Source organism: Passer domesticus, chromosome 19 (genome assembly GCF_036417665.1).
Source record: "Passer domesticus isolate bPasDom1 chromosome 19, bPasDom1.hap1, whole genome shotgun sequence".
Classification (NCBI taxonomy): Eukaryota; Metazoa; Chordata; class Aves; order Passeriformes; family Passeridae; genus Passer; species Passer domesticus.
This window is the reverse complement of record NC_087492.1, coordinates 6,059,593-6,084,203: the sequence shown is the minus strand read 5'-3', so window position 1 is coordinate 6,084,203 and position 24,611 is coordinate 6,059,593. Positions and strand designations below refer to the sequence as shown.

Below are 24,611 nucleotides of genomic sequence, written 5' to 3'. Positions count from 1 at the left end.
CTTCCCTATCCCCAAGCCCATCCCTTCCCTATCCCCATCCCTGGGTCTGTCCCCATCCCCATCCCCATCTCCAACTCGCCCTCACTGCCACCCCCATTCCTGTCCTTTTCCATCCCTATTCCCACTCCCACACCTTGAGCATCCCAACCCAGCCCCGCTGCCCAGCTCAGCCCCCAGGGCTTTGCCTGGACGGATTTAAGGGAGCCGCACCCCAAACAGCCGAGCCCAGCTCCCCCAGAACCCCATCCCCGGGACTCCCTTACTTCTTGCCGTGCGCGCCGTGGTTCCTGTCGGGGCCGGCGGGCGGGTGGTAGGGCTGGGAGCCGGCCGAGCCCTCCGAGTCGCTGCTGTAGCCGGCGGGGCTGGGCGGCGGCTCCCGGGGCGCCGCGGGCCGCCCCTTGCTGGGGCCGCGGTGCCGGGAGGGCGGCGAGGCGCTGCGGGAGCGGTGCCGGTGGCCGTGCTTGGCCCGCTCGGGCGTGGGCGAGCGGGGGCTGCGGGCGCCGTGTCGAGCCCCCCGGCAGCGGGGGGACGGCGGCTCCGTCCTGCCGTGAGCCCGCGGAGAGGGCGACGCCGAGGCCGGCCTCTGGCAGGGGGGGAGAGAGAGAGAGAAAAGGAGGGAGAGGAGGAAGGGGAGGAAGAAGACAAGAAAGAAGGAGAAAGGGGATTTTAGCGGGGGGCGCCGGGCCGGGGGCGCAGATCACAACGTCAATGCACATCGCATAAGGCAGGCTACACAGACGCTACTCTGCACCTTCCTCTCGCCCTCAACAACGTGGGTCATGCAAACCTCCGCATGCAAAACGCCAAAAAAATAGAACTCAACTTAAATCGTAATAAAAACCCAAAGGAAGGGGTGGGATGGGAGGAAAGGAAATAAATCCAAGAAAGCCCCAAGTCGTCGGGGAGGGAGAGCTTGAAGGGAAAGAAACAAACACATCCCCCCCACCCCAAAAAACACCTGGAGAGGGGATAAAGCAAACCCTGGTGCCCGCCCGCCCCGACCAAGAAAGGGGAAGGGAAAAGGGGGATAAAACCCAAACGAAGGAAGGAAAATGGGGGGAAAATAATAATAATAAAGAAAAGATGAGAGGAGGGAAGGTGGGGCAGTGGGGGAGACTAAATCAGACTGAGCCGAGGGGAAAGGGTCGAACCAAAGAGGGCTGGAGGTGATGGGGTCTGCTCACACAGAGGCATGCACATATATAGAGATATATGTTCTGATACGTGTAGTTTTTATCAATAGTACGGCTTTCGGCTTAAAACAAATCCAGAAACGAGGAAAAAACGGCACAGAGCGACAATGGAGGGCAAGGCGGGGGGGGGGGGGGGGGGGCGAGAAGGCGTAAAAGAAACCAACAAAAAGAAAGAAGAAAAACCATCCAAATCAAATCAAATTTTTTTAAAAAAATAATATAAATAAATAAATAAAAAACAAAGCAAAACTTCACAAATGTCCTCGTTACTGAGATAAACGAATGTCTCTGAGCTCTTCCTGGGACACGCATTGAGCTGTTAGCTGTGACTCTGCAGGGAACTGCTAAGTCCTCATCAGCACTCAACACAGACTTTGCTTTCTGCTTCCTTTTTTTTTATTTTTTCCATTATATGCTTTTTTTTTTTTTTAAGTCCCTCTTGGTTAACATCCACTTACCAAAAAAGTGGCATTTCCTCCTTTAGTAGGTAAGGTATGAAGAGAAGGGAAAAGCGGGGCAATATAAGTGCATCATTAGATTCACAAAAATGCAAGAGAGAAAGAAAGAGCGAGAGAAGGAGGAGAGACAGAGACAGAGCCAGAGAGAGGAGAAATAAAACAAACCAACTCGCTTCTCCTACGGGGAGGGGAAACCTTGGGCCACCACCGTGGCCAAGCTCTGAGCACTGAGACCTCAAGGGATTTTGCCCAGCCCTGAGGCTCCCAAATATCTCAGCTCCTCTGAGCCACAAACGCTGCCTCGTGTTCCCCCCCTCTTTGCAAACACCAAAAAGATGGGAGGAAACAGCTCCTGCAACACCAGGCCTGCCCAAGCTGGCAAAGCCCAGCTCGGGGGGCTTTGGGGTCTCCTTGCCCCAGGCACAGCCCAGGGCCAGGTCCCTGAGAGTCCCTGGAAGGGGGAATCCTGCTGGGGCAGCGCTGAGTCCAGCCGAGGGGATCAGAGGGGTTCAGGGATATTGGGCTGGTGCCAGGATTGTGCCACCACGCCCAGGGCTGCTGACCCCAGTTCCTCACCATCCCCTTGCCCCAAATACACCAGGGAATGGTCAGTGGGTCCTTGAGGCTGAGGTTCTCTCCACCCATCCCACTGTGTTCTCAGCGCCACTTTTCTCCCCCCAGACAAGAAGGGGGCAGGGTGAAGGGCTGGGATTCTGGGGACCACCACGAAGATGCTGCAAAAGGGACACAAAGCTTCCATGCTCCTGAGCATCCCAGACTGCTCCACACCCCACCACCTCCTCGTCCCCATGGAAAAGCCAATCCCTCCAGCCACAGAGCAGCAAGCTGCAGCCAAAATGGGGGGATTTGGGGGTTTTATTAGAAACCAGTTGCTGTTGCAATGGCTGCAGCGAGGGGGAGGCTGGCAGTGATGATCAGCCCTGCCCAGCTGCCCCAGAAAGGGAGATCAGGGGGTCCGTGCCCAGCCCCGCATCCCAGGAGAGGAACATCAAAGCAGAGAAGATGATGAAGAAGAAGAAGAGGATGATGAAGAGATAAAGAGAGGGGTTCCTCTCTGCCAGGGTGGCATTTTGGCCCTGGCTGGCCCTGCCGTGGGCTCGGGCTGTGGGATGCAGGGTTCCCACCCAGACCCTGGAGTCTCCTGCCCTGGCGTGCAGGAAGGCAGCAAAGGTAAAAGCATCCCGAACAAACCCAAATTGCCAAAGGCTCAGCCTAAGAGGGAAAACACACACTGGGCACTTGTGGGGATGGGACAGCCAGGGCAGGGAGCTGCCACCTGCCCCTCCAGGCTGGGATGTCCTGGACCTGCCCCTCTCCACGCAGGAAGATTTAAACCTTTCCCTACTGCAGCCTCCCTCAGTATTTTCCCTGAGCTGTGTTTTTGTCCCCCTGAAGAGGGGCTGAACCCACACATCTCCCCAGATTTTTCATTTCTTGCCCAGTCCAGCCACCCCAAAACCCCCTGTGCCCACTTCTACCCTTGGCCACTGCCCCTGTTTGTCCCTAAATATATTCACCTTCGTTACCCAGCCACTAATGGGGGACTGAAAGGGAACAGCCGTGCTCGGCCCCTGACTGGAAACCAACACAAATTCAGAGGGCTGAAAGACACAGAAATGCATTCTACCGACAGCACGAGGAGACGGGGAAGAGAAAAGGGGGGAAGAAAGAAAAAAATATTACGTGGACAGGGCAAAAAAATATAAAAAAAAAAAAAGAACGTAAGAGAAGAGCATGGCTTTGCAGCTAACTGGGGAAAACCATACAAATAAAAAATATATATATATAGCCACCAAAAAGAGACAAAATGAGAGACAGAGAAGGGGAGTGAGAAAGAAAGAGAAAGAAAGTCAGAAAGAAAGAGAAAATAACATTAAATCAAGCTACGGTGCTTTTCAACAGGCTCATCTGCAGAAGTGAACGTGCAGAGGTGGACAAAATACCTACCTTCGGAATTGGCAGTGACAGGAATGCAATAATAAAAAAAGAAAACAATAATCTCCACATTTGGAGGGCAGAATGGGAAAAAGACAAGGACTCTTTAGTATGGCGATCCAGACCCCTCGGCTAATCCCGTTTGCTTTGCTTAGAATATTTTAAATTATTTTTTAAATTGGTCTCTTTAGCTTCTAATTTTTATTCTCTTTTTAAAAATGTTTTGTTTGTTTATTGTTTTAGTTGGAAGGCTGCGGCCGGCCGCCGAGCGGGGGCCGCGGGGGGGTGGCTGGCTGGTGGCTGTAACCCGATCAGGCTGCGGTTCACTCTTCAAAAGTCACTGTAACATGGCAAAGTCCCGGACAACATGCAGGGAAGGCGATGGATGGAGGTGGGACACGGCGAGGGACGGCGGGTGGTGCTGGCCCAAAGAAAACCGGAGAAAGAGAGGGGCCGGAGGGTGCGTGTGGGCGAGGAGGAGGAGGAGAGACCCAGGAGGAAGCAGGGATGGATGGAGACAGGACCGGGTATTTAAAAGGGAAGGCAACGCGCAGTGCCCCGTGGTCCGGCGGCTCTGGGGGTGCGGGGTGGGCACGGCTCACCCGGCCGAGCCCGGAGCTTTTGGGGGGCTGCGGGAGGCGGGGAGGGGCTGGGTGCTCATCCTCTGGGATGCAGGATGCGGGACAGCCCCGCACCCAGCGGCCTCATCCTGCAGCGGGGAGGAAAAGCTCGCCACGGCAGCAGGATCCAGCCCAGGACACCGGGTAATTGCTAATTTGAGGAGGAAAAGGGCAATTCGCTCCTTTGCAGTGTAGAGCTGCTGGGTTCTCTTCCCTTTTAAATTCCTTGTTCAAAATATAGAAAATGGAAATACAATGTTCAGCGGCCGTAAATATTTAGAAAACACATCGGGTTTTTGGTTTTGTTTTGTTGTTGTTTTTTTTTTTTCTTCTCCACATTAACACACACAAAAGCAAAAAATTCTAGAACAACACGACGACGACGGGGTGGGGGGAAAATAAAAATAAGAGAAATATATATCGTTTGCATTTCTGTACATCACAAGGGAAAAGAAAATAAATAATGAGAAAGGAAACTAAAACAAGGGGGCGGGGAAAAAAGCACGTTTCATTGCCCTTCCCTCCCCCTCATCCCTGCTTCTGCTGAGCAAGAAATGGAAGTGTATATTACCGTTTGGGTTTTTTTCAAATGGGAGGCTAAAGAAAAACACAGATGGGATTAAAAAGAAAAAAAAATAAAAAATAGAAACCAGAGAGAGAAAGAAAGAGAGAGAGAGAGAAAGAGAGAAAGTTGTTGGAGAAAAGTCCCGCTGGTGCCGGGGAGCCAGGGGAGCTCGGCGGCCTGGGCGGTGCTGGGCTGGGCGGGGCGGGAGCGGGGCCGGCCGGGGCCCCCGAACCCCCCCGCGCCCCCGCCGAACCGCAGCAAAGAAGAAAGCAGAGAGGTGCCCCGAGAGGCGGGCAGGGTGCTGGGTGCTGCTGGGGGCGCTGGGCTGGGGAGGGCCAAGGGGATGTGGGGTCAGGGGCTCCCGGCCCCGTTTCCCGGGGTGCCCCTGGCCCTGCAGGTGTTGGGGTGTCAGCGGTGGGTGCTGCCAGCCCAGGGGATCAGCTGTGGGAATAAAGTTCCCTGGGGCAGGTGGGGACCTGCGTGGGCTCCACTGGTGGAGTCCTGCAGCGCCCTGCCTTGGCTCAGCCCTGCCTCCAGCCCCCCTCAGCCAAAGCAGGCTCCTCACCAGCCCAGCACTGGTTAAACTGGGGCTGGCCCCCTGGGCTTTGCCTCACTCCTCAAGGTTTCACCAAGATTTCCACCTCGGGATGCTGAGGCAGAGCTGGGGATGCTCAGCTCTGATGTCACCTGCCATGGGGACCTCAAGGTCCTAAAATCTGAGCATCCAGCATCAAATTCCCTCCAAACCCTAACTTGGCCAGACTGGGTGTTGGAGTCCTGAGCACTGGTGCAGGCCCCTTGGCACTAGGGAGAGTTGGGGCTGGTGGGCAAACAAGAATTTTCCTGCTTTGGCCATTTCTTGGCTGCCTGGGATCAGTCTCAGGGAGGTGCCGAGCCCGGTGCTGGCCCTGGCAGGTGATGCTGGCCTGCCAAGCCGTCATCCCGGGGGGGTGACATCCGCAGGTGTGGCTTTGGGAGGGGGATGACCTGTTGGCTGCCCTGATCCCTGCCTCAGGGTGGTGGGCTGGCTCCCCCAGGAAGATCGTGCACCCAGCGCGGGGTCGGTGAGTGCTGGGAGGGTGCGACCCGCACCCCCCATCTCCCCCGTGTGCTCCGGTTGGGCAGGGCGGGGAGCCGAGCGAGTGGGGAAGGAGGGGAGAGGAGAGCAGGGGGGCAGTCCTGTGGAGGGAGGAGGGGAGGGAAGGGAAGCGAAGAGTGATCCAAGAAAAGCCTACGTACATCCGAGGGCTCCGGGAGCGCGGCGCCGTGGCTGTGGCGGCCGTTCTGGGCGCTGCCCTTGTGCCCGTTCTGGTGCGGCGAGGCCGAGCGCTGCGGCGAGGGCGAGGACGGGCTGCGGCTGGAGCGGGCGCTGCTGCCCTTGGGGCCATCCTGCCGGCGCTTGGGGCTCAGCCTGAGGAGAACCGCACCGTCAGCTGAAGGTACCCCGGCCCCGAGCCCGCCCCGCGCTCCAGCAGAGCCGCCGGCTGCAGCCCAGGCTTTGCCGAAGCCTGAAATGGGGTGAGAATTGGTGCTTTGTGCTGTCTTTAGCTAAAAATCGAAAGCCCGTCTGGGGACCATATTCACAAACCAGCCCATGGAGTCCCAGCTGTGCCCCATGCCCACCTCGTCACCAGCCCAGAGCACTCAGTGCCACCTCCAGGCCTTGCTTGGACACCAGCAGGGATGGGCACTCCAAATCCCCCTGAGCACCCTTGCCATGAGGAAATTGCTCCTGGTGTCCAACCTAAGCCTCTCCTGGCACAGCCTGAGGCCGTTTCCCCTTGTTCTGTCCCTGTTCCCTGGGAGCAGAGCCCAGTCCCCACCCAGCTGTCCCCTCCTGTCAGGGGGTGCAGAAGGATTGTTCCTTTCTTAGGCCCTCTCCTCCTCCTCTCTGCTTTCCAAAACCAAGTAAGAATCGCTGAAGGATGACAAATCCCTCCACCCCCCGGGGTCCTCACCGCTGGGACACCTCTGCCCCCTGCCTCTGCCCTCCAGCCCCCGGGGTCCCCATTCCTGGGACACCTCTGTCACTCACCTTCTGTCCTCCATCCTCCAGGGTCCCCATTCCTGGGACACCTCTGCCTCCCTCCTCCCTGCCCGCTGCCACATAAGGGTGTCCCTCACAAGGACATCTCTGTCCCTGCCCTCTACCCCACAGGGTCCCATGGCGGAGGCTGTGGCCGGGTGTGGTGGTGGGGAGGCGGGTCCCGGACTGTCCCTACCTGCCCGGGGATTTCGAGCCGCTGTCGTCGGAGGAGAGCGAGGCGCTGTGGGAGCTGCAGGAGCTGCGGCGGTGCGAGCGCCAGGCCGGGGACTCGCTGCGGGACCTGCGGAGAGGGCGGCCGGGGCCGGGGGACAGGCTGAGCGGCCGCGGGGGACACGCGGGGACACAGAGAGCCCGCTGCCCCCGCCAGCCCGGCCCCTCACCTCTTGCGCTCTTTGTTTTTCTCTTTCCGTTTGTTCTTGGGGCTTCGGGACCTGCGGGAAGAGCCGAGAGCTGCAGAGGTGGGAGCGGGGGCAGCACCTGGGGGTGGCTTTCCCAGCCCCCCAGAGACACCGAGGCTGCGGGAGGAGCGAGGGGAAGGACCTGCCTGCTCTGGAGCTGGGCTCCACTGAGGTTCAAAGCGTGGTGGGGATCCCAGATGGATTTGGGGGGACTGTGGGGTCAGGTCAGGTTGGTGAGACCAGGCAGGAGAGACAGGGGGGGATGGCTCTGCTCAGCATCCTCAGGGGGGACCATTGACGTGCCCCCACTTGTTTTGCCCTGTGCTCTCTTTGGCACCCTTTGTGTGTTTTTCACTCCTTTCACTCTAAAATAGCAGTGTTGGCAGAGGGCAATAGTCAAGGTTTGCCCTGGCCATGGCTGCCTGGGATCCCCCCTCCTCCCCTGGGGGACATTTGGGGCCCCACAGTCATCCAGAGTGGCCCTGTGCCACATCAAGGGCAGAGGACACAGAGCAGTGTCCAGCTGTGGGGTGAGGAGGCTCATCACGATGGGCAGAGGGGAGGGGACAGCAGGAGGGCAGCACACAGGTCCCTGGCAGCTGGTGGCAGTGGGGTGGCTCCTGGTAGCTGTCACTCTTACCTGTGTCTTCTCTTTTTTCGTGACCCCGACTCAGACCTAAGGGATGAAGAGGAGGCAGAGATGAAGGAGATACACTGATCTGGCCAGGGGGGAGCAAAGGCTGGGCAGTTTCCAGGCAGGAGGAGAAGGACAGGGGGATGGCCCAGAGGTGGGCTGCTGGATGGGGCAGGTGACAGTGGCTGTGAGGAGATGATGGCCCCATGAAAAGTCATCAGTGTCCATCCCTATCCACTTCTAAATCCTAGCCCAAGGGACTGAGCAGCCCCAACCAGCCCCTCTGTCCCCAACCACCCCTGCTGTCCCCAGCCTGCTGTCATGTCCATCCTACCTGTCACGTCTGTGTTTCTTTCCAGTCTTCTTTTTCTTTTCCTTGCGGATGGGTGAAGAGCTGTCACAGCTAGAGGGGAAGTGGGTGCCCTTGAGCAGGGAGCAAGGGACTCCCCTGCCTCTTCCCCCTGGCCCAGGGGAGCCTGGTCCCACCACCCCCAGCCACATTGCTTCCCCTGGACCACCCCATGGGATGCATGAACAGTTATTTCCTGGGGGATTTGGGCTGGGGGACTTTTGGCAGAAGGGCTCTGGCTGCCTTCAATTCTGAAATGCCCAAATCCTGCTGTGTCTCATTGCCACCTCGTGGGCTCTACAGCCTCCAGCAGGAGACAAGGTGGCCAATTCCCAGGGGGATTTCAGAGGGGGACAGTGGGTGACAGAGGCCAGCCTGTGCCCAGTGGCCTTGCAAGCCCAGAGGGGACCCACAGCCCACCCAGCCCAGTGTTCACTCACCTGCGCTCTGAGCCGGGTTTCCTCTTTTTGCTGCCATGGGAAAGGCAGAGAAGAAAGGCACATTAGGGACAGCATCCTGCCCAGGCAGCCAGTGCTAAGTGGTGAGGTTTTGGGCAGATGGACCCTTCACAGAGCCATATCCTGCCTGGTGCTGTGCCCTGTGGCACCACCTTCTTCCCCACATGGACCAGGCAAGGTCCCACCAGTGCATGCAGTTGGTGTGTGTACACACGTGTGTTGCAGTATCAATACATGCAGACATGTTGCACCTTTTAAGGGTACATATTCAGGGATATACTGCCCCCCAGAGTGGGGTGACTTGCCCCTCCAGAGCCTGGCAAAGTGCTGAGCAGGGAGGTGAGCTGCCCTCCAGAGGGACAGTGCAGGGACAGCCGGGGACTCACCGGCTCCGGCGGTGACCTGATTTCTTCTTCTTTTTCTTCTTGGGTGGAGGAGAGGTGGAGCTGCTCGAGCGTCTTTTCAACCTGTAGGAGACAGCAGACAAGGCTGGGAAAAGAAGAAGGGACAGGCCCCTGGCCTCTGTGTGCCTGGATGGGGACCCTGTGCAGAGCAGGTCCCAAAATCCACACACACCTGTACTCGCGGTGGCCGCTGTCCTCGCGGTAGCACTCGGCCGAGCAGTCGCACTGCAGCAGGCAGCCCTCTCCATAGCCAGGGTACTCCACCTCGTACTCCTCCCCATCTGCCCCGTGGTGGTTTTCTATCACACTGCCAAAGGAGGAAGAGCAGGATTAATTCGGGGATCCCCATTCCCTGTTTCCCAGCGGAGCAGCTGGGGCAGCCCCAAAGCAGCTACAGGGGTTGGGGGACATTGCCTCTGCCACAGCATCCCCAGGGGATCTTGGTCATGTCCCTTCATGTCCACACACTGCAAAGTCCCAGGGTGAAGGTCTGCTCAGGGTATTCCTGTGGCTCCAGTCCCTGCAGAGATCCCCACCAGGCTGGCACAGGGACACTGTGAGACTCAGGCCACCATCTCCCCACAGGGCCCAGTCTCAGGCTCGTTTGAGCCCCTTTTGGCTTTGCTCAAGTGCTGGGGCTGAGCAGGTGGCTGGGTCAGCCCAGGTGGTTGCGGGGCTGGATAAGGTGAGAGGAGCTGGCAGAAGACCAGCAGTGGAAATTTAGGTGGGAACTGCCCAGGATGATCTGGGCTTTGAGGCCAGCACCCCATAGTGCCACCAGCTCAGCACTGCAGCTTCAGGCAGGTCAATGTCCCTCCTAGGACCAGGTGAAGAAGGGGTGGGGGGACATCATGCCTAGAGCCATCAGGGTCTCTCTCTCTCCCCTGAGTGACTTCATCAGCATTAATTTTTCCCACTGCCATGGAAACCGGCATGAGGTTGCCATTGACTACCGGGGCTGTGGGCAGGGCTTGGTAGAGGCCTGGCAGCTGGACTAGGACAGTCTCAGGAGTCCCTGCCCAACCTCTCCCTGATGCCCCCAGCTCCCTGGGCTGGCTCTGCCATCATCCCCTGGAGCAAAACCCACAGGGAGCTTCTCATTTGCTCTTGAGGGATGTAGGACGTCTCACCCATAGAGGGACGAGGACATCCAGGTGCTCTGGAAGGAAACTTAAGAGAGGGGGACAGGCGTGGAGGGTGCCCAACACCACAGCAGCCCAGGTGTTTGCTTCCCAAGGGAGATTTGCCCTCAGAAACCTCATGTGGGCTCCTCTGCCCTTCCCAGCCTGGAGGGGAGCAGTCAGTGATGCTGGTGGAGAAGCACAGCCCCACAGCATCAGTCCCTTGGCAGCCTGGCCATTGCCTGAGAAGAGGGAAGCTCCCAGTCCCAGACTGCAGATCTGACAGTGGCACGTGTTGGCATCCTTGGCCACAGGCAGGCCATGGGCTGTTTAACCTAATTAGAAATGTCTTGGACCGAAACTATGCACGAGGCACCCTCCCCCTAACCATGGGTGATCACTCAAGCAGGACTCGGGCTCCCTTCTGTGCCACAGCCATGGCTGGCTGGGTCCTCTCCACATGACTCCTGCTTTGGCCATGTCCCAGAGGTAGAATCAGCCTTTCAACCACCCACCCAACCGTGGGAAGGGGGACAAAAGAGGCAAAGAGAGAAGGGAGCGGGGTTAATTCTCTGTGTGTGTCTTTGCTCTGTGAGCAGGCAGAGCTCCACACTGGAGCCTGCTGCCAGCATCTCACCCATTAGCTGTGCTCAGCAGCTCAAGACCAGCCTTGTGCTGTTCCAATTATCCCTCCCTGCCCAGCACACGCTCGCCTTTGTCTGCAATCCCACCAGCCTGTCCATCAAACCCTTCTCCTTGGGGACCGGGCTGTACCGAGCTGTGCACACGGAGACGGGAGCTGGGAGAGCACAAAGAGCAAAGCCAGGGACTCAGGTGGTCACAGCTCTGCTCGGTGCCTCAGTTTTCCCTGGGGAGTTATGCAGACGATGCTGAGCCCTCGCACTGGCTCTGAAACAGGACCAGCTGGTTCAGACTCACAGTCCCAGCAGCCAAGGACCAAGCGGTAAAAGCCCGGAGCGGTGCTGGAGTGGGACCAGCCCACAAGATGTTCTGCTGAGCACTCTCCCAGCCACCACAAGGGCTGAGGCTCTTTATTTAAAGCTTATTTAACCCCCTTGTCCAGCCTCTTCATGCAGCAGAGACCTTTGGCACGCAGGATATCCTCCCTGCAGCATGAGGAGCCACCTCCTTTGGACCCAGCTCCCACGAGCCTCCTCAGGTGCCTCTGGCTTTGCTCTCCTCTGAGCAATCCCCTGCTGTGAGACTGCTCCTTCCAGCTCAGCACTATTATTTATAGCCCTGGGGCTAATCTTTAATGATTACCCTTCATTTTGCAAAACCAAGCCTGTAAAGGTGACAGCCCGGGCTGCCTGGGTAACTTTCAGGCACCTTTGTTTTCCCCACGTGCTCGTTACAGCGCTGGCCCTAACGAGCCTGCCAGGAAGATGCGCTGGAGATGACTCCTGCCCCCACCAGCAAAGGCCACTTGTTAACACCTCAGGCATGATGCTCAGTGACCTGGGCAGGTTGGTTTCCCCCATGCTTTGTTTTTTCCTGCCTAGAGGAGGATCCTGAATGTTTCATGCCATCCCAAGCCCATGAGCCACATCCAGGCAGGGCAGAGCCATGTCCCTGTGTCCCACCCTGCCTGGCATGTGTGAGGGAGGCTCTCCCTGCTGCCATGGCTTCCCTGCCTCCCCCCTCGCCCTGATTTCCTGACCCTAATGAAGCATTAATATTCAGTGAACCTGAAGCATCTATTCCTGTCCCAAGTGACCTGGTTTCCAGGCTGATGGATGGTGCACGCCAGGCCAGCCATGCTGCCTGGGCCATTAAGCATTGCACTGATAAATCATCATCGAGCTGGGTAGACCCTGGTGAGGCAGGGAATAGTCCTGTGCAGGGCAGGAGCAGCAACTGGCATGTCCCCAGCAGGAGCTAGGCTGCTTTGGACAGCAAACTTGAGCCCTAAGCTCCCTTCCAGGGCAGATGCAGCCCCCCAGGACCAGGCACTGTGAGGAATGATTAGAAGCAGAGGAACAGTACAGGATCTCCTTGGAGGAGTTTCTTCCATGGGGTCCCTGGCCCTGGCCGGTAGGGTGAGCCAAGCATTGAGACCTTCTGCACTTGGGTTTCATCCTCTGGGACTGGAGCATTGCAACACTGGCCTTTGCACAGCACCCAGAGGTCTCCAAACGACCAGTGCAGGATAACCTTTAACCTCTCCAGGGATAGGGTACTGCCTTAGAGGGGCAATTCCTGCCTCCAACTGACTGAATAGCCAACCAACCAACAAACCAATCAACCAACAAACTATCAAATCAACCACCCGACATTAAATCACCAAATTAACCAACCAACCAACCAACCAACCAACCAACCAACCAACCAACCAACCATCAAATCAAACAAACATTGACTCAAAGCCAACACCCATCCATCCATCCATCCATCCATCCATCCATCCATCCATCCATCCATCCATCCCTTTGTACCCTCTCCATGTCCATCCATCTATCCAGCCATGCCTAGATAAACCCTCATCCACCCACCCACCTGCCCACTGATGCTCAGAGGCAATCCAGGACGTGCCTCTCTGGGATGAGACACACAGATGGACCAGCTGGAAGCTGCCTGACTTACATGTGGCGCCCGTGCTGGTCCTCCCTGGTGAGCACACCCTCCTTCTCCATCAGCATTTGCCGAAAGGTCCCCACTTTCTGTCGGATCTCCTCTTCGGAGTACCTGCATGGGCAAAGATGTGGTCAGGGCTGCTGTGGTTGGAGCATGGGCTCCCCATGGACCTGCAGAGGAACTCTGTACCTTTGGAAGTGACACACGGCCCGAGGGGCCAATCAAAAGGGGAGGTGGCATGGTGATAGTCGTCAGGGCCTGGAGGACAGCAGGACCTCTGCTCGGTCCCCTGCCACCACTATCTGTGTCCTCCTCTCCCTTGCCTGCTTCTCCCAGCAGTGCTTGGCAGAGGGAGGGACACCAAGAAGGGGGAGAAGAAAAGGATGACTGTGAGGTTGCCATTCCCTGTGACCGCCCCAGGCTTTGGGGAAAGTGCCCACCAAACCCTCTTGGCAGTGCCACCACTGCAGCCAGTGATTTTGGGGTTCCCTCTCAGCATCTCTGTCCCATCATGAGCTCCCCCTGCTCGTCCCCTGATGCTCTGGGTCCCTGAGAGCTGTGCCAGCTCTGTGCTACTGCTGAGCTGACTCAGGCACCGCAGGGTCATTAACGAGACACACTAATCACTGTGTCCTGGCATCTGAGAACAGCCACTGCAAACCACGGCACTCCTGCCGTCCCCGAGGTGTCCCTGGGAAGGGACAGGTGACAGCCCTGGGTGGGGGTGGTCCTGTGCCACATCCCGTGGCTGCACAAGGGCACCTGAGCATCCTCCTCAACTAAAAACATCCCAACAGAAGGATGTACTGGAGAGAGCCACGATGCTCTTGGCATCATCCCAGGGGAGAGGGTGAAGGGAGAGGGACCTCATGTCACCACCACACTGCCACCCTGGGAGGCAAGGGGTCAGGCACTGTGTGTGTCCCTGTCCTCAGACACAGCCTCTAGAGGGGCTGCTCGTGGCCCACCCTTTAAAACACACCCTATCAGCATCGCTGTCACGAAGTCAGTGTCACTGTCAGGAAACTGGATGCCAGAGCCAGGCCTAGCCCTGCAGTCCCCAAGGCTGGCACGTCACACAGCCCGTGCTGGGGACAGTGATGCCCCTTGCAGTGCTCTGGGTGCCCTGGGTGAAGAAGGGCACACAGCACCACCCACCCCTCCTGCAGTGTCCATGAAGGGGAACAGCAAGGAGAGGGGAATTAATATTAACAAACTCATTTGCACTGAAAGGCTCTCATTAACTCTGCAGCCACACTCCACACAGAAGGAAGGTTCATAATAAGGTATGGAGGCAGCCTGCTTCCCCTCACCTTGCACCTGGGTGTGGGGAGCCCCAAAACCAGGGTAGCACCCCCAAATGCTGCTCTGCTCCATTCCCTCGATGGCAGTGCACCCAGCTGGGCAGAGTGGCCACCCCAGAAGGACAGAGCTGAGAGCCCCGGCCATCCCATGGACAGCAGCCAGCCCACAGCAGCAGGAAGATGTCTGCCCGAGATCAGCATTTGCTGCAGCATATTAAGAACACGGCCGGTGCTCTTGGACAGGGGACATGAGGCCGAACAGGAGGTGACAGATGGGCCACTGTGGCTGGGCCATTAGCAAATCTGTGGGGGGAGGCCAAGGCGAGGATCTCCCCACCACCTCCAGGGATGGAGGCAGGAGCATCACCAGCCCTTTCCCTCCTGCATTCCCCTGGTGCTGCTTATAACCCTCTTGGAGGGGGTCTGCTTTTGCATTTAACATACAGAACCGATTTGGGAAAGAAAGAAAATTTGCTGACACTTCTTTTCTGGACAAGGAATCCAGCCTGCAGGCAGGGAATAACAGTGCAGGCAGCCTGGAGCCAGCTCCAGCACAGGCAGGAGGAGCCATGCGCCTTTAAGGAAACATGGGAGAGCTTAAATCCCTGCAGAACCCACTCTGCTGACACTCACATCCATCCTGGAGCTCTGCCCTCATCAGCAACTCCCCCAAGGCCATGGCCAGGAGGCTGCCCCTGGTGCAGGCACAAACCTCAGGGGTGCAAATCCCTGCTCATGGAACCCCCCTGGAAAGCCCCTGTGTGGAGGGGAAGAGCAGGCAGAGGATTAAGCAGGTTGACCAAGATTATTACTGTAATTATATTATCATTTTGGCGTATCACCATCATCAGTGTTATTAATAGCCTTAATAACAGCAAAGCAATTACAGCAATAACAACAATCCTGGTTGCAGTGTTGCTATTACCCATTGCAGTAATGCTACTACCAGTAGTAAGATCCCTACTAGGGCTCGGGAACCCGACAGGAGGCTCTGGGCTCCCCAAAGCGCCAGGTCAGCCTTATTTATTTCCATAATGACAAATTAGGCACAATCATTATTCCAGTCTGTGTGAGACAATTTAATTCTAGGTCACGCTTGCACTCTTAATGAAAGCCTTGGCGAAGCCTTCCCTCAATCCATTTTCCTTCTCCCCAGCTGATACCAGTTCCCATCTACCCAAGTGCGCTGAAGAATTTGCTCCATCCATCGGGTTTTAGAGAGCTGTCAGAGGGATCAGGATGTTTGGCTGCTCAGAGACAGCACAGCCCTGCCCAGCAGGGATGGGGGTCTCCTTTCTGGCCCCCCAGCCCCTTCTAGCCACCCAGGAAGGGATGTTCCTCAGCCCCTTGTGGTTTTCCCCATCCCTTTGTTTCCCAAGGGGAGAGCAAAGGCTGGGGAGCAGCTTGCAGTGCCTGGCCATGGCACTGGCAGGATGGGGGCCGGGGGTGCCATCACCCCAAAACTGGGGAGGGGAAGGAAAACAGGGCAAACTGAAGCCCCAAACCAGCCTCTCCTGTGACCAAACCCCAGCTTTCCTCTGGGATCTCACATCCCAGGCATGTGAGGCACAGAATAGGTGGCACTGATGAGTTGCACATCCATGAACAGCTTCACTCCTCCTTCCTGCTTCAGCTTTCCCTGCAGGACAAACTGGGAGCCCAAACTTCCAAGCAGGGCAAGTGGATGAACTCCTAGGCGTTTCCCACCACAGACCAACCCACCAAAGCTGTTTGGTTCACCCAAAAGTGGATTTACTTCCAAATGGTGACATTTACCACATCAAGATATTTCTTAAAGGGGGAGAACAAGGTGCAAACAGGTCAAAAGGATCCCATCCCTGACGTCCCCACCACTCACCCCTGCTCCTCCATCATCTCCTGCAGCTCCATGCACTTGAGCTCCACGCGCCGCTTGCGCTCGTGGTCCAGGATTTCCCGGTGAGCCTTCTTCACCACGCTGGGCTCCACCAGCCTCACCTCCTCCTCGCCCTTGTGCCACGTTCCTGAGGCACCGGGCTGGGGGAAGCCGTTGGAGGCTTCCTGGGGCGAAGGCACGTCAGCCCCATTGTTGTAGAGAGCCATGATTGCCTGGGAGGGAGAGAAGGAGTCAGGGTCAGACCCTGCCCTGCTTCCCCTCCCACCCCGTGACAGTGAGGGGGCCCTGTAGGACCCGAGGGTAAAATCAGTCTTGAAAGCAGGATGATGGGGACAGTGACTAGACGTCCCTGCACCTTGCTTCAGAAGCAAGGCTGGGGCTACTTCTGTCACCATGACAAGAGGGCTGGCTCCTGGGAAAGAGAGGAGGATGCTCTGCTCCAGCCTTGTATTGGAAAAACCTGGCCAGGGGTGGTTTGTGTGGCCCAAAACAGCAGCAGGACATGGACCCCATGAACCCCATTGGGGGGGCCAGTGTGGGTTTGGAGCAGGGACAGGTCTCCACCCTCACAGCCCTCTAGGCACCCAAAGACCTCAGATACCCCCTTGCATTTCCCAGCTGCACTGGCTGGATTGGTTGCAGTGGTGGGACATCCTGTGGTCTGGCTCAGGCAGCAAACACTTGCTGATGCTGTTGGGCCATGGCCTGGCACTCTTTGGCTATGGCCTGGCATCCTCTGGCACGGCCCAGTGTGGGCTGCAAGGGGAGATGAGGGTCCCCACCAGCTGCTGCCCCCCTGCCTTCTCCCTGCTCCTTCACCTTCACGTGTCTCTGCTCCTCTTTCCACCACACAGTCAATGTGTCCTCACTTGGCTCCAGAAATAACCCCTGGAAGAGGACAACTGTTCCCAAGCAGCACTGCCGTGCTGAGGCTCTGGCTGATGCTCCCCGAGCCGGAGGGAGGAGATGCTCCCAAATCTCCTGGATCAAGCAGACAGACACAGCCCTGTGTCAGCGCCCTCGGGCCATCAGCGCATGGCTGAGCACCCATTCCTCGCTGTCCTGCCCTGCCCCAGCACTCCAGCCCTCTCCCGAGTATGGGATGCTCCCTCTGGAGATCTGCTGCCTTAACCACCAGCTCCACCAGGCTGCAGAGGCACCACCTTGCCTTTACAGGAGCCCTGGACAAAGAGAAACGATCAGGAGCAAAGGCAGAGCATCCTGCCTCACTCTCCAAGCTGGATTTGGGCTTGGAGAGGCAGCTTTTGACAAAAAGCCACTTCTCTGAGGTGTTTCTATCCCAGGGATCATGCTGGAGAAGCTTTTCCAAGGATGGGTGATGCCTGCATGCCATCTCCTAAGCAGGAAACAGCAATCCTTGGGTGGCTGGCACACCCATGGAGGTTTGCCCCTGCCCATGGAGGATGGGGCAAACACTGGCCCGGGGAAGGAGGCATCCCTAAGCCCAGCAGAAGCAGGAAGGGCAGATGGACCATGGGCTGATCCGCACTGTTTCAAGCCCAGGAAAGGTTTGTCATTCCCAGTGTGCCATTCCACCAGGACACCAGGCAGTTCAGAGCTTTCTGTGGCCAGGCCAGCTGAGACAGAGCCAGGGTGAGAATGCAGACCAGCCACAAGAAGATTTGATGAGGTTTCTTTGCTGTTTGAGAAGAGAAAATACCCCGGAGCCCCCCCTGGTGTGGTGGGGATCCCAGCCTGGCCAGAAGGTGTCTCCCACCCCACAGCATCTCCACAGGACATCCCTGACTCTCCTGCTGCCTCTGGCTGCCCCACACAGTCATTTATCTCCTGACAAGCCTGCCCAGGGAGAACAGCAGCTGAGTGCTTAATTACAAGGCTTTTTTTCCTTCCTCCCCTTGCCACCCCCCATTACTACCATGCAGAGAGGAGTCAGCAGCCTTTATTTCCACAGAGGCACAGGGGAGATCCTGCTGGTGCAGCAGGAGCCAGCCAGGAGTCTGCACTCCTGGATGCTCATCCCTGCACCTGGAGGGTCCCCTGGTCCCCCCTTGCCTGCAGCACCCCCATTTCAAACCCCATGACACCCCACAGCCCTGCTCAGCCCTCCCTTCCCACCCTGAACCCAGCCCCCTCCATATCCCAGCATGGCTCCAGGCTGGAGAACAGAGAGATGCTGCAGAAAAACCTGCCTTGAGGGCTCCTCTCCCTCTTTCTGTCATCAGGACATGAAGCCAAAAACCTGGAAGGAAGTTGGGGAAAGGGGGAAGCTCCCTGCTTAGAAACCTTTCCCCACAGAGGGGCTCAGGGAAGGAGAGAGGATTCTTTCTGCAGCAGCCTCTGCTTGCTTGTCCCCAGTGGGAATTCATTTTATCCTGAGCCCAGCAGTGGATAAATTCATTGCTGAAAAACCTTGAGAGTGTGTGGGATAGAGAGCTGGGCAGGTAGATGGAGACAAGCTGGCAGCTGGATGGGCACCTGTGAGAGAAGGCTGCATGGTGGGGGAGGCGTGCAGATCCACCAGGAAATGCTCCCTGCTCCCATGAAAAGGATGGAGCTGGAGAAATCCCCCTGCAGCTGGGGCCAGGCAGGTGGAGCTGGCCTGGGGACAGACATGGTGCTGACCCCAGTGTCCCCTCAGCCTGGGAGCTGCCACCAGCCCCAGCATGGCCAGGGAAACAAAGGAATGGGGAAAATCCACCCACAACCCTCCCCCTGCTCTCCAAAGGTGCCCAGGCAAATCCCTGGGTGCCAGACAGAGCCAGCCCTACACTGCTGGGGACAATGGGGACAAGGCATCAGGGCAGAGGGAGCCCATGTCCCCCAGCTGGGTCTGTGCTCTCCCTGCCCCACAAGGAGAGCCCCAGCGATGCCTGCACTCACAGGGGACAGCTCAGGGACACAGAGTGGCTGCCACCACCACGACCCCAATCCGCTGGGACCACCTGGCTGTGCCAGCACCAAAATCAGCACCAAACCCATGAGCACAGCCCTGGCCAAACAGCAGTGGTTTCCCGCCCGGCTCGGCGCTACCCCGATAATAAAGATGATGGTTAAATATTTCATTATCTGCAGTAATTACCCACAAAACATCAATCACTGGCAGCCACTGCCTGGCTGCCTTGCCCAGAGGGAGAGGAGGGATCCTGGGGTGAGCTCTGTGTCTCCACACACTCCCAAAGGCTGCAGGATGTAGCTGGGGACAGTTGCTGGCATCCATTCCCAGCTCCCAAATTCCCTTACTGCCACCCAGGAGGGCCCAAACCCCCTGGCACCATGGGCTGGAGCTGCTGGGGAGACTCCTGAGCAAATCCTCCTTTTCCCATATTAACCAGGCATTCGCCCACGTATTTTGGGATCCTGATCCTCCTCCTACGTGCCACCTTGGGCCCTGGGGAGGTCAATCCAGCTTTTCAGCTTGCAGGTGCCTTCTGATACCTGGATTAGAGCTTTTGGAAGTGCTCAGAGATGCCCCCTCCTCCATCCCTATCTTCAATCTCATCCCCAAATTCCAACCTCATCCTCCTCCTCATCCCCTTCCTCATCATCCTTCCCATCCACCATCCTCATCCCCATTCTCCATCCCCATCCCTATTGTCCATTTTCCTCCTCATCCCCATATACCAACTTCATCCCTCTTCTCCATTCTCTTCCTCCTCACCCTCCATCCCATGCCTCCTCACCCTCCCTCCCCAGCCATGCTGAATCACACCCAGGGTGTGGAGGGCTGGGCACCCTCAGTACCAGCTCAGAGACTGCCAGGACAGACAGAAGGACAGACACACTGCACTGTGCCCCTGTCACACAGCCAGGACAGGCCCTGCCAGCTCGGGGTGCAAGGCCCAGCCTCACCATCCTGCCAGGCTTTGGGGCTGCTGGTTTCCAGCCAAGCTCTGAATGGAGCTCGCTCCCTGTGGGCTGGGGTGGCCCCAGGATGTGACCGTCCCCATGTCCCAGCCCCGGGGCTGTCCCACCTGGCTTTGTCCAGCTCACAGGCTCAGAACTCCAGCCCGAAAAGAAAAAAGCAAAATGATGGGGGAAAGAGCATTATTTCATCAAACTGCTTTGGCCTTTTTTTTTATTTCCCATCCCAGAACAAACCCCTTCCCAGCCGGCTCTGCTGAGATGCCCCTTGGGCCGCGCTGAGCCCCGGGCCGTGCCCGCAGCCCCGGCGCTGAGCAGCCGCCGCAGGGCCCGGCCGCCGTACTGCGGCTGGAGCGGCTCCGGGGGGAGCGGGGACGGCAGCGGGGCCGGCGGGGCCCGGACGCTCTCCCGGGTGCCTGGATGCCCTCGCGGGTGCCTGGATGCTCTCCCGGCGTCTCTCCCTCGCCGGGGAAAGGCGGCAGCGGTCCTCCTGCCCCCTCGCCGTGCCTCGGTGCTAATTAAAGCCGCCTCCGGCCGGTGCTCCATTAATTCTCGCCACATCCAGCTGCACCAGCCGGGAGCACCCGCGTGCCGGGATGCGGGCACGGGATGTGGGCACAGCGCCCAGGACGGCGGCTCCCCGGACCACTCGTGCACCGAGCGTGCCAGAGCTCGGTCCCAGCACGGCAGAGACAGCCCGGATGAGGTGAGGATGCTCCAGTCACTCCAGAGAGGCTGAGAGGGGTGGTCCCCGTGGTTCTCCTGCCTGTTGGGATCTCAGCAGGACACCCCACCACTGACTGAAAGCAGAACCCTGTCCCCCAGCAGGCACAGCCCCATCCCAGGCTGCTCCCCGTCTGTGCTGTGGCGACAGCTGGGAGAAGATCTTTTTTTTTTCAGGACACAAAATATGCCAGAACATCATGGCCAGGCAGCCAGCCTCCTCTAACACCCAGCTGGAGTTACAAGGAGGAAAAGTCCGGGGCTGCTGCCATTAATTGGGCTGACCTTCTCCGGAGCTGCCTCTCAGTGCCAAAAACTGTGAGTCAGACCTTCAAGAGCGAGGAAAAAAGGCAAATGTAGCTTTAAAAGTGCAGCCATTCTGGGCTCGTTAGCGCTGCCCTCCAGCCCCAAGGCATGGGGAGGATGCCCGCGGGAAGGGGCAGTGGGAATGGATTGGTGACAGCCCTCCCAGTGCTTCCATCCCTGTTTCCCCAAGCCCAGGGCATCTTTTCCTATAGCTGCCTGAAGAGAATTTGACACCTCACAGACTTTAAAGCAATTAGTAAAGAATATATGGATGCTGGCTGGGGGGTCAGGAGCTGCAGATGCGTGTGCATACCTACGTCTGTGCAGATATATATATAATATATATATAAAAATACATATATATTTTAAAATAGATGAGGAGGCTGGTGGAGAAGCTAAACAGTTGCTAAGCAACTGGGCTCCTTCCTGGCTTGGGGATGTAGGGATGGGGGAGCCAGGGTTGGGGACTGGTCCCACACCGGACAAGCATCCGGGGGTGTGGGCACAGAGATCCCCTGGAGATGATCCAGGGAAAAGGGCAGATGGAGGGTGAGGAGCCAGGATTTACTCTTGTCCCCAAAATGCCGTGGCTGAAGCCCCCCCAGCCCAAACCCCTTGGGCTATTGAGGAGCTCCATTCTCAGCTCTGGCTGGAGAAGAGCTGGTGGGAAAGGGGTCACCCCGTGATAGGGAGCAGCCCCAGGACCCAGGCAGTGACCCCATTCCTGAATCAGGGATGAGGGAAAGGAGCAGCACATCCACGTGGCAACAGCAATCCCCCCATGCTGAGTGGAGAGGCAGCAGATCCAGGTGATGGCTTTTCCTGTGGGATCCCCAGCTCTGTACCCCTTTGGCCACTCTTCCCTCATCCCCTTGGGAATGCCCTGCCCGACCTTCCCCAACAGGAGGTGCTTAAACAAGGAAAGGGGATGGAGAGGGGGAACAGCCACCCCAGCTTTTGCACCTTTGGGGCCATTTGCTTTGCTGGGCAAGGAGTCAGGGGGAGGAACAGTCAGCCCGAGGCCCCTGTGAGGAAGGGGAGTAATTACACTACTACAAATAAAAGCAATTATTGAGCACATGGAGCAGCAGGGGGATGACTGTCACAATGAGGTCACCTTCCCCAATGGGGACACAATCCCGGTGAACAACCCCCGGAGCTGAGCACTGCAGGTGGAGGGGGGTCACGGCCAGTGCAGGGGGAGCATCCAGCCGGGAATCCCCCCCAGCACCCCCTCCCGTGCCTGGCTGGGTGGTTGTGTAACGGGAGGAGCTATTCCGGGGTTTGAGCACATTATATAAGCCACGGGCCACCTGGCCGGGGAAAACGGGAGCTGGGAGACAGGAAGGAGGAGGAGGAGGAGAACGGGCTCTGGGGATGGGGGACCCCCACATCCGGCAGACCCTCAGCATAAGCACTAATCCCACAGGGTGACCTGCACCCCGCAGGCAGCCCCTGCCCAGAGAAACAGGGTGAGCACCCTGTGCTCCCTCTGCCAGCAGCCCCCAGGACCTGCTGCCACACACCCACCCACAACAGGATCTGGGGCACGAGACCCTTTGTCCAGGGGAAAAGCATCATTTTCTTGGCGCCAGAGACAAAGCCAACCAAGACCCCTGCGCCCCTCTGCCTGGAAAAAGCCTTGCTTGCATTGCCAGCAGTGACCAAGGACCAAAGGTTCCCTTCAAACCTGCCCAGCCTGTGGCTCTGGAAGCCCCCAACATTCCCTACACACACTGTCAGGATGGGTCCTGGGGCAGGGGGAGGCAGGTGGGATGCCAGGGGGATTCTGGGGAAAGCAGATGAGACACAGAGGGTGGCACTGCGTGAGGCCACGCTGGCAGAGTGGGACAGAGATGACGATGTGTGTGGGGACACAAACACTGTCCCCACAATCCCCCCCAGCGGGGGTGTCCCTGTGCTCCTGCCAGAGAAGAATCCACATGCCAGGACAAGGAAACCAGTGAGCATCTGCACCCTCGGAGAAGGTCCTTGACATTTGTCACCAACCTGAGACATCCCCAGATGCTGCCAGCTCCCAGGTGACCCCCCTACAGCAGTGGGAGCACAGGCAAACCGAGACACATCCAGTCTGAAATCTTGCTCTGGAGGAAATGAATGAACCTGTGTCCTCTGAAAGCCACCTGCTCCCCCTGAGCCACGGCCTGACCCACCACCAGCCCCCTGCACGGCACAGCCCGGACATCCCTGGGGACAAACCTCCTGATCTGGGAAGGAGAAGCACAAAACACTCCCAAAAGACGAGCGGTTGAGTTGCTGCTGTGGTTCCTTGCTGCCAAGCCTTGCCCCCTCTCCTTCCCTCGTGCAACACCCGCAGGGTTTGAAATCTCCTCAGCCAAACCCTCCCCAGCACAGCCTGGGGTCCCTGCAGCACAAAAAGGGGCTTTGGGAACCTTGTCCCTGCCTCGTCTCCAACCTGCACCGCACAAGGCACCAGCATCTGCTGAGGGATCATCCCCGTCCCGTCCTTCCCAGCCAAAATCTACTGCTGGGGGTCACCCACTGTCCCAGTCCAGCCTGTCTGGAGGGATGTGGGTGCCCCCCCAGCCACTCCCCAGCACACCCGCATCCCTGGAGGGGCCCCCTGTACCCCAAAAAGCGCCTGTACCCCAAAAAGCGCCTCACCTCCAGACTCCTCACCCCATCCCACACCCCCAGGAGCATCCAACCTCACGGGGGGACCCCCTGGCACACCCCTGCCGGTGGGGTCCGCAGCTGTCCCGGCACCCACAGCACCACGCACGCCTTTTCCATGCACGTCCCTTTGCAGACCCCCATTCCCAGCCCCCCCAGGAGCCCCGCACCCCCAAATCCCCACACCGGGGGTCGTCACCCGCCTGTCCCCAGCACCACCCGATGGGAGGGGGGGGCTCGGTCCTCCCGCACCCCCTGCCCCTCCCAGCGTCCCCCTCAGGGCCCAGCACGGTCCCACCGCCCGCTCCGCTCCCTGCCCGGCCCCACAGCCCCGGGCCCGGCCGCGCCTCACCTCGCCCCGCCGTCCCGCTGGGCCCGGCCCCGCTGGGTCGCTGTCGGTCCGGGGGGTGCCGGGGGTGCCGGTGGGTGCCGGGGGAGCCCGGGGAGCAGGGGGAGCCGGGGGTGCCGGGGGTCCCGCGGCCGCGGCCCCTCCCGCGCGGCCCCGGCGCGGCCCCTGCTGAAGTGCTGGACAGCTCCGGCACACGGAGCCGCCCGCGCGGAGCGCCCGCCGCGGGAGCGCGCCCCGCCCGCAGCGCCGCCTGCCGCCCGGAGGGCGCGCTGCACCCGCCGCGCCGGCACCCCGGCACTGGAGAGCCCCGAAATCACAGAGAGAATTGTACTGACACAGAGAGAATTGTACTGACACAGAGAGAATTGTACTGACACAGAGCCCCGAAATCACAGAGAGAATTGTACTGACACAGAGAGAATTGTACTGACACAGAGCCCCGAAATCACAGAGAGAATTGTACTGACACAGAGCCCCGAAATCACAGAGAGCCCCGAAATTAGAGAGAGAATTGTACTGACACAGAGCCCCGAAATCACAGAGAGAATTGTACTGACACAGAGCCCCGAAATCACACAGAGCATTGTACTGACACAGAGCCCCGAAATCACAGAGAGAATTGTACTGACACAGAGCCCCGAAATCACAGAGAGAATTGTACTGACACAGAGCCCCGAAATCACAGAGAGCCCCGAAATTACAGAGAGCCCCGAAATTAGAGAGAGAATTGTACTGACACGGAGCATTGTACTGACAC

The 24,611-nt window shown here is 58.3% G+C and overlaps 1 protein-coding gene across 2 annotated transcripts in view; it reads right to left on the bottom strand.

Annotated features, from left to right (window-relative positions):
* SRRM3 (serine/arginine repetitive matrix 3) overlaps nt 1–24,059 on the bottom strand; it is a 28,269-nt gene extending 4,210 nt beyond the window's left edge. The window contains exons 1-13 of one of the 2 annotated variants that reach the window (XM_064394361.1): nt 23,858–24,059; nt 23,071–23,236; nt 15,961–16,190; nt 12,808–12,909; nt 9,255–9,389; nt 9,065–9,145; nt 8,661–8,690; nt 8,206–8,274; nt 7,878–7,913; nt 7,220–7,270; nt 7,015–7,119; nt 6,032–6,203; nt 264–583 (exon numbers count right to left, since the gene is read on the bottom strand). In XM_064394361.1, the coding sequence (XP_064250431.1) occupies nt 264–583; nt 6,032–6,203; nt 7,015–7,119; nt 7,220–7,270; nt 7,878–7,913; nt 8,206–8,274; nt 8,661–8,690; nt 9,065–9,145; nt 9,255–9,389; nt 12,808–12,909; nt 15,961–16,184 (1,325 nt within the window). In that variant the 5' untranslated portion in view covers nt 16,185–16,190; nt 23,071–23,236; nt 23,858–24,059. The remainder of the gene's footprint in view (nt 1–263; nt 584–6,031; nt 6,204–7,014; nt 7,120–7,219; nt 7,271–7,877; nt 7,914–8,205; nt 8,275–8,660; nt 8,691–9,064; nt 9,146–9,254; nt 9,390–12,807; nt 12,910–15,960; nt 16,191–23,070; nt 23,237–23,857) is intronic. The other variant, XM_064394360.1, reaches the window with a different exon arrangement.
* Between the last annotated feature and the right edge of the window lie 552 nt (nt 24,060–24,611).